We start from the raw sequence: 9,437 nt of genomic DNA on the forward strand, positions 1-9,437 counted from the left end.
GTAAAGGTACAGTACAATGCTGTCAACACCTTCACAAGTCAGATTTGGACTAAAGGGACTAGCGGTCCTTCTGGACTAAGTTTAAGCACTGGTGGGGATCTAATTATGAAACGTTACCAGTTAGATCAGGCAGATGACAAGCTAATACGATTACAGTTCATGGTTAGGTTAGGAATGATTAGTAACAGATCACTTAATTCCTATTTGGACTATCATGTTTTCTTGTTGACATTTGAACTCATTCACGCGTCACCCTGTGAAAACCAGCACCTAAGATATTCCTCATGTCATCATTTTGCTTAGTGTCTGGTTTCACAATGTGTCCAACAAAGTGAAATGGCTGCTCCGAAATATACTATCACAGATGATTAATCGTTACAGAATTGTGTATGAAAGAGGAAAATGAACAATGGGTCAACAGTGTGGAAGAATGCTGTTTCATAAGATGGCAAAGTGAGTTACATGACATTATAGTTCCTCTATTTTGTTCTGCTTAACTGGTTAATTCATAGTAGTGAAACTGACACTTGCTTTCTTGTTTTGCTCCTATACGTTTGAGCTTTAGCCTTTCTTTTCAATTATATAAGGTCCTCAAGAATATCACAAGGGTGTGATAACATAGACATTAGAATAAGACCTTGCACTTATTCAAATTGAGACAGTCTTCTAGAATGGCGTTAAAATACAAAATGGTGAAGAATTCATCAGAAAAGAGGCTTCAAGCTGTTTAATGCCACTCCCAGTTAAGTTTAGTGTCAAACTAAACCTTGCCTTAAAGTCCGCTAGTTAAATGCAAACACATAATGTTAAATACCATAGATGGACTAACTAATGTCATTTAAAATGCTTTAAACAACGGCTATTTGGACACAAAAAGTGCAGCAACACATGTAGAAGGACAACATATCAATAACACAGGCATATATTCTATATTTTCTGTGAAAAACAACGAATAACACTGTAGCTTACTGAGTCACAGTAGTTTTGAAACTCGTTTTTGTCTGCCTACCTGCATTATGCTGCCCCACGGTGGCCAAGTAGAACACACCAGAAGGAGCCGCAAAAACTGCTTAATTCTTTACATTCTATTTAATTGTATTATTACTATATAGTTGTATAAAGTACAATATCATAAGAGTGCAAGTTTTGCTTTTCATGGCGAGGCTGGAACGGATTAATGGCATTTCCTTTCATTTCAATGGGTAAGGATGACTTGAGATGTTTGAGTTGTTTGCATAATGTGTGGTCAAGGATTGACTTGATCTCGTATCTTAAGGCACCACTGTACTTTAAGCCGCAGTTACAGAGCACGCTGTAGATGAAAGATGTCTCTGTCACTTTGTTTTAACAAACTATTTGTAGACGTGATGTCTGACTATATAAGGTGAACAGTCTGATTTGATGCATGCAAGTCAAAACTGCTTGGTGACATGAACCATTAATCTATGACGTTTCTAATGTTGAATGTGTCTAAACCTTTCCTGTTCTTTGTGGTGTTTAGATGAAATGATTCAATATTCGTTGCTCCCATTGAGCTGTGATGGTGTGCAAATGTTCTTCATATTGTATCATCTGTAACTCTTTGTGGACCGATCCGGGCAGGCCTGGTGATTGTCTGCAAGTGGAGTGCCTCGCCGTGAGTTGTAGTCGATAGCAACTTTTTTATGAATGTGCATTATGTTACCGCTCACGGTAATAAAGAGACTGAAGTGCATCAGCGACTGTGTTTATCCTTCAACCACACAAGAGGGCATAACGATATTCTCCATCTCCATGTTGTCCAAAAAGTCAAATTTTTAGCATATGGACAGAAACGGGTTGACCGACAAAGCTGTTATCAACAAAAAGGGCAAAACGTTTTATTATATGCTCAAAGCGCAAGGATCTTTCTACAACTGGCAAATTATGTGATTGACAGAAAGGTTCAAAAACATCCTGTACCTACTGTTTCTATTACATTTTAAATTTGTTTTCACAAATGTAAAATCTGTTTCTGAGTTGTTCAAAGTGTTTCAATTTTTAAAAAATGTATATACTTCTCAGCCACCGTAAAATGTCTTATTTTCAGGCCAGTCTTTCCAACTCTACATAAAGCAAAATCAAAGACTTTGAAGGACGTCATATAGGACTGCAAATATCAAAATAAAATACTAATGGTGTGGAAAAACTAATGATCAGGTTGCTGTTTTCAAAATACCAGTCTAATAGAAGCACAGTCATTATCAACATTGAGTGGGTGAACTCAAAAATCATCCGGTTGAGTGACTCTTCACTCGCCTGCCAGAGTCGTTTGTTTTCAACGCGATTGCTGTAATTATCGTCAAAAGTAAGGCTAACGCTAGCTGGTGCCACGGTAACTTCATAGTAAAAGGTGGCTAGCCTTGGCGTGCCTCCAAATGTGATTTGGCCAACGGAGCACCTGAAGTCGAGAACAGAGGCCAAATGAGCAAGCGGAGTTCCGTTTTCAAATGCTCTATTTGAACAGCTGCCCTGGCTTCAAGTCAATGGGAACGCTGCGCTTCATGAATGAAATCGTTTGCAACTAGCACGCCACGCTAACTTGCCGTTAACCAGCAGCCGGTCGGCAAGAGGAGCCGACGAACAGGCTGTCTCTGCCCCCGGATGGAGATAGCACGCCGCTTACCTCCGGCTTTCCCTCTCGCTACTGCTAGCTTCCCCCCCCCCTCCCGCCCCCCGGCGGTCACTCAGTCGGACCGAGAGAGACAATACATCAGCTCCAAGGTCAAACTTACATATTTTACCACGCAGGCTCTGTAGAATCCGAATCCTTGCGTCTTCCTCTTCCGCCATGGCGAGAGCTGACCGTTGTCGCTGCTCTGGTGTATTCAGCGCGGCTTTATCATATCCGTTTATGAATGCAGGCAGGCAGAGTGGGAGAGAACCAGCCCCACTGCCGCGTTACGTCAGGATCCCGCACACAGCATGTACACACTGCTGCTGCCTTTTGGAAGAGAAACACCCCACAAGTGGAGCCTGTACAATGATAATGGCCTTCTCTGTTTACTTGCAATACAGTGGGGAGACACGACCGTTGACGGGACAAGCCGAAAGTCGCAACAACAATATGGTAGCTAGCCAACACTTTTACAAGTGACACGTCCAGGTTTTGTGAGTATGTAAACTTTGTGTTCATTAATCTTTAAAAAAACAAACAAAAAAAAATAAAACATTTAGTTAGCTAACAAACGCAGTAATATAATACAAACAATATTCTGTTTCCTGGTCACATCAGATGTTAGCCTCACTTGTTGCCAGCGAGAATTGAGTGTGCTGCATTATAATGTCTCATAGGACAAGATGAAAACTGATGGCGCTGTGTGCCTGGAGCCAGCAGTTACAGGAAGTCAGACAGCAAACTAAAATTACACCAAAAACAGAATTTTGACAATAATTTCAATAAAATCACTTCTCATTATTCAATATAAAATACTTATTGGAAAGCCGAAAATAATGGCATCTGTTGGATGAGTTCTGCTCAAGCAAACCACGTACATTTTCAAGGTGCGCCATTATTAGACTTACCAAACGTTTAAGACACATAATGCAGAATACAATTTGCTACAAGCAGTACTTTTCTTAAAGGTGCGTATTGTAACTTTGAATCTGTTCCATCATGAAACCTTTATTGACTGTTAGCTGGTGTTATGGTAAAATGTTCAAACAAAAACAATTATTGTATTATCACCTTTTGAATCTGCATGCCCTGTGCAGCGAGCGAACCTTCCTTAAGACTTCACATGACTACATACACAGCTGACAGTTATTCTCATCTTGTGTTATTGTGGATTCAGCCATATTGTACTGAGCAGTCAGGACAGAGACATGTACAGTACTGCATTTGACGCTGCCACGTCGCAACCAGTTCAAATTGCAGTTCCATATTATAGTTTTTCTCGCCCTTGCAATAAGTTACCTTAGGTCTCATGGGATATGTGGAAATCTTGGACATCACGCATGATGGTGGAACACCAGGTTGTTTGTGACTTCTAAAGATGTTGCACAATACTTCACTGCTGTAAATTAGCTTTAAAAAAATGCATGAATTACACAAGAAACAAGAAGAATCATGATAATTTTCCATTATATCAAATGTCACGAATTATATTTAAAAAAGAAAAAAACAAAGCAAGGATTAATTTATATTTCACCAGCTGCAAACCTACCCATGCATCAAAATAACAAGGTCAACTTTAATAACTATAGGTAACTAAAACATTTTAATTTGGTCTACTTTCAAAGAGGGCGGCCAGACACTTATAGGACATACAGTGCAAATGACCTGCAGGGAGATTTTAATAATAAAGACTGACACCACTACTGGAGTGCTTTAAGTCAATATGGTGCAAGAATACCCACTGTAACTTATTACAATTAAGTTCCAGTGTCTTGTTCTTGTGAGATGCAAGGTTCACGTGGAGGCAGTGTGGCATTGGCAGTAATCCAGATGTCAAAAATATCTGTCGTCTGCTTTTTCCAGATCTGCCAACAAATTCAGTGGGCACCTCTTTGGCTTGTGCCCCATTCTCATCTTAATGTTTGTATCATTCCATATTAAATGAAAGAAAAATAAAATAAATAACTTATACTGGTATTAACTGTTGTGTCACAAGCTCAGATGTAAATGTGGAATGGAAGTCGTGACATCTGGAGATTTTGTCTCAAGGTAGGATGAGGGAATTAACTTTTCAGATGTTTCTGTCAGAAAGATGAGGAGGAGTAGGTAACAGCCTTTATATGAGTGAAATTATTCTCGTAAAGATGTCTTCTCTTTCAGTTAAGATGACCTGGCCATTTGTTACTAAACTATGAGATCATTTATGTGACTCAGCAAACAAAAAACAGGATATAACTGTTTAGTACATGAATGATATTTTATTTAAATAATTTTACATGGTTTATATACTGTATATATCATACACAACAAAGTAGGGACTTAACGGTGCGGTGTTCAAAACTAAAAGGATTACATATTCCATCAATCTGTAACTAAATTTTTGTAAAAGAAATATGAGTATAAAGTGCAACCCACTATGTTCAATTACAGTGGCATTGGAGTCCAAGAAATTCAACAAAGCTTGTTTTGTTGTTCCCATATACACATTGCCCTCAATTTTAAAATGCATCCAATTCAGCTTCAGAAAAAACAAACCTTTGAAAAACACGATTTCAACCTACTTTCGACAAACCTTTTTTTTGGCTCAACCAGCCAACTCACATAATCTGCTTTGCAAGTGATGCATAGACAATAAAATTAAGTCTATGACACAAGGTCATAGTATATAAATTAGAGTCACTCCTGTTGACAATAGGATAAAATTCCAGCAGACATTAGACCTTTATATTCAGTGTGTTTTTGGAAGTTCTTTTGTTCAGCTCTGCTGCAATTACATTACAACTTTAGTACATTTACTACTCACAGCAGTAACTACAATTCTCTCTCTCATATATACACACACGCGCGCACACACACACACACACACACACACACACACCTTTGCAGGCTTCAATGCTTAAAGGGCTTTAGAAAAATGTTTTGTCTTTACACATCAATTTCTCTGGCTTGTTTGCAGAAATGTGGCCGTCTTTTAAGTCCAAGGCATTCTTCCTTGATGATTTGCAGGACTTCTCGTGATCATTTACGCTGCTTACTTCCAAACTGTCCTTGTATCTATTAGCATCTCTCTTTTGAGCTTGTGGTTTAAAAGACAGATCTAAAGAATGTGGTGGATTGATAATTCTTTTCATTTTATGTTTCATTTTTGAGGGTGAAGTTGCAGTGAACAGTGGCTCAGTCTGGGGTGATGAACTTTTAATGTGCGTGTATGTAATGTCCTGATGTGGAGTCAAAGTCAACTCTGTGGTATCCTCAGTTTTAGGCTTCTTAATGTGGAACTGTACTCCTTCCTCACATTGGACACCAGAACCTTCTTCTTGATTGTCATCCTCCTCTGTTTTGATGCAGTCTTTTTTGTTTTCCTCACTTAAGTTATCCAAATATTCCAAACATGGTTGAGTGGTGTAACTCTCTCCACTTTTCTCCTGGTGTTTTTTCTCATGGCTTCTCTTGGTGGCAAGGTACAGAAACCGCTGGGGACAGAAGGAACAGTGAAACTTTTTCTCTGGTTTGGGGCTCCAGGTTGAACTATCAAAGCAGGAGCCATTTTCCATACAACTGTTGCAAATGTAATCATTGCCGCTAGGTGTCTCTCCTGGGGGACCTTGTTTACCACAAGTGCGACAGAAATATGGGTGAGAACCAATAATGTGTGCTCTTAAACCTGTCTCAGTGATAAAAGAGCTGTCGCAAATTTCACAGTTGTAGGTTGTCCTTGGGCTACAACTCCTGAGACTATGTTTTACATCCCCCCCACCTGAGATACTGTCTCCTGTCTGCCAACTGTCCAATCGAGCCTCACTGGCACCAGTGTCACTTCTAACTGTCTCATTGTAATTGTGAAACAAAGCTTGTCTGTGCTTGAATCTCAGCTTCTTTTTCTTCTTTTTAGCTTTGTATGAATAGGGTCGCCAAAGCTCGTCAGCCATGTCACAATCGTTGGGACCTTCATATGTCTCAGATATTAAACCTGAAATGTCTGGTCTGAAGCGGAGCCTGGGGATCTCCAACTTGTCATCTGGATGGAGTTGACTTGGGCTCTCCACCTCCCCCAATTTTCTTATCTTCTTTTTCCTTCTTGGGAAGAGCTTGGACCCTTTGATTCTGCGGCGGATGATGGCTTCATCACCTATTTTCACAGTTATCTGGCATAGTGGTATTGCATCTCCATCTGCCGATGGACCCGGGCATACAGGTTTGGCAATGTAGGTTTCTGTCTTTGCCCCCACTGTTTTATCGAGATTAAATGTCTCACTATTTGACTGAAGCATTTCCTTAGTCATTTTCTCAACTTTTTTCGCAGAAGCAGATAACTCACTGAGCTTTTCAACAGTGTTCAGCGAGTTTAGGAATGTCACATTTTGATTTATGTGATGTGAGTTGATTAGCTCTAGAGGGTTACCTTTATTATCCACAGAGGAAGATGCTGGGTCAGATTGCAAAGGGACTGTGCAGTCAAAGTTAATAAAAGGTGAACTATGCTCAGCGTCTTTTCCCGTTGCTCTCTGGTGATAATTGTGGTGCAAACTTTGGTCAATATCTGTATTACAGGGCTTGTCAAAGCTGATGCGAGGCATGATGGGAGCCACCATCTTTGTTGTTGCCATGAATGTCAATGGCAGTGAACCACCATTGGGACAGCCGCTCACACTATTTCCCTCAAACTGAGGGCAGAGAGGATTGCTGTCAAGTGGCAATTGAAAATCTGTTTCATCACCCTCCGAATATGTCTGACTGTATGTCTTGTATCGTCTTTTTCTAAATTTCATAGGCAGAAGCCTATAGAGCTTGATTGGATAAACACTGGCTTTCAGACCACCGTTGGCAGATTTTCGTTTAATGGATAGTGTGGGGTCAATCCCATGAAAAGACTTCTGATGGTTTTTTAAGATATAATATGTCATGAATGTTTCCAGGCAGAAAATGCACTGATAGCGGCGTTCGCCTGTATGCCAGATTTCATGCTTCGTACGGTACTCTGCCAATGCAAACACTTTATTACAGTAATGACAGGGATAAGCCCTCTGCCAGGAATGTACATTCTCATGCCGCTTCAGACTGGAAAGTGTTATATACACCCGTTTACATACACTGCAGTTGTATCTTCTCTGAATGCCACTTGAGCTTTTTTTATTCTCATCTTTTGGGTGCTCTAATTGATGTACAAGAAGGGGGCCAGTCATTGGGTGGTCAACAGGAGGAAACTGTGTTTTGGTGGTTTCCTCGCTCAACATGCTACCTGAATTGAGGTCCTCCTCTTTGACATCTACGTCACTGGAATATTGTTTAGGCTTTCCCCTCCAAGCCTTAGGACAATTCTGCTCATGGTTGCGCAGCCGTTTCAGATGTATAAATTTTTTGTCACAAAATTTGCAAAGGAAGTGACCATCAGAACACCTTTTATGTACCTTGGAGTGAATAGCAAGGAGAGATTCATTTCTAAATATCTCTGGACAATGTTTACATCCATAGATTGCGATGCTGTCCTCTGTGTGAGGGAGTAGAGTTGAAGGACTTGACGCTGTATGGACATGGCTGTTGGCCAAAGGATTCACTGCATCTCTGAGCTTGTCTTGTTCATTTTGCGGAAGGCGGGGAGGTGCTAAAGTCGCCCCCACAGCTAATATTGGGGTTAAAGTATTTTTTTCTGTGTGTGGTTCAGTATTTGTTAAAAATTGATTTCGAAACACAGCACCTCTAAGCCTGTGACGCTTTTTGAGTGGGCCTGAATTCCGGTAAGTAGTTTGCTTTGGCTGTAATGGTGCTGACTTAGACACCTTCTCGTTGTCCCATTGACTCGTCTGACCTTTTTCTTCAGTTACTTGGTTCACAGCATATGAGTGGTCTAAGAAGGTGTGGGAATGTTCCTTGATCCCATCAAGGCAGGAGGATGTTGGGCAACTTGCTGGAAGCTGCCCCTCATCCGGTGACTGCCTACCCTCTTCCAGTGGGGTGAACGGATTGTTCCCAGGACATACCTCAGTTATGGAGAAGGCATTGGTGATTCGTGGTCCTCTAGCGCCATCAATCTCCTCAGTTCTGGTGGCCGCCTCCTTGTTTTTTTTAAGCACACTAGCTGTGCTCCAGTCTGTGGGTTTAACACAGTCTGGTCGGTTTAGATTCTTGTTCCGTTTCTCGTGCCCTGCAAGCTTCTCCAAAAAGGAAATACCAAGTCTTTTCCCTGCTGCTATTAGATCCTTGTTGTCCTCGACGCAAGGCAATGTCACCTTTGAAGAATAGATAAAGTTGAGGACGCAGGCAAAAACTTCAGACTTAAGGTCCATCAGTTCCAGTACGCGGCTAGAACTCCATGTCTCATTTGTCAGAACATTCTTGAAATAGCCACTGCAAGCTGCCAGGATGTTCTTGTGGGCACGGAACTTCACATCCTCCACTACAATAGTCACATCACAGAAAAGGCCTTGTGAGCGCTGCTCATTGAGCTTGCTGAGCACGGTGTGAGAGTGAAAACTATCCATCATGTTCTAATTGAAGCAACAAATCGCAGCCATCTAAAAAATAAGAACAAGTTACATTAGTGTGAAAAATAAACTATGAATAAATATAAATGCATAACAATATAAAGACCCTTGACACAATTTAGCTCATATCACAACACTAGATGGCAGTAATGCCCTGACAGATATGCCTCCATGCCAGCAGGTAAACGTTCTTATGTAAATCATTTTCTTTGTAATGGCCATACACTATCCTCTTCATCACAAGTGACATTTGGTCCCTTTTATTGATTTGTTTAGAGACATAACGCTTGATATGGCAGTGTTGGATAGATTTGGAATTT

At 40.7% G+C, this 9,437-nt stretch overlaps 1 protein-coding gene across 5 annotated transcripts in view; it reads right to left on the reverse strand.

Annotated features, from left to right (window-relative positions):
• LOC133404808 (ras GTPase-activating protein 2-like) overlaps positions 1-9,437 on the reverse strand; it is a 41,582-nt gene that overhangs the window by 19,828 nt on the left and 12,317 nt on the right. For 3 of the 5 annotated variants that reach the window (XM_061681138.1, XM_061681139.1, XM_061681140.1), the window contains one exon: positions 4,854-9,147. In XM_061681138.1, coding sequence (XP_061537122.1) covers positions 5,542-9,117 — 3,576 coding nt within the window. In that variant the 5' untranslated portion in view covers positions 9,118-9,147 and the 3' untranslated portion in view covers positions 4,854-5,541. Of the gene's footprint in view, positions 1-2,753; positions 2,963-4,853; positions 9,148-9,437 lie in introns of those variants that run through there. The other 2 variants (XM_061681142.1, XM_061681141.1) reach the window with 1 other exon arrangement.

Source organism: Phycodurus eques, chromosome 7 (assembly GCF_024500275.1).
Source record: "Phycodurus eques isolate BA_2022a chromosome 7, UOR_Pequ_1.1, whole genome shotgun sequence".
In the NCBI taxonomy this organism is placed as follows: Eukaryota; Metazoa; Chordata; class Actinopteri; order Syngnathiformes; family Syngnathidae; genus Phycodurus; species Phycodurus eques.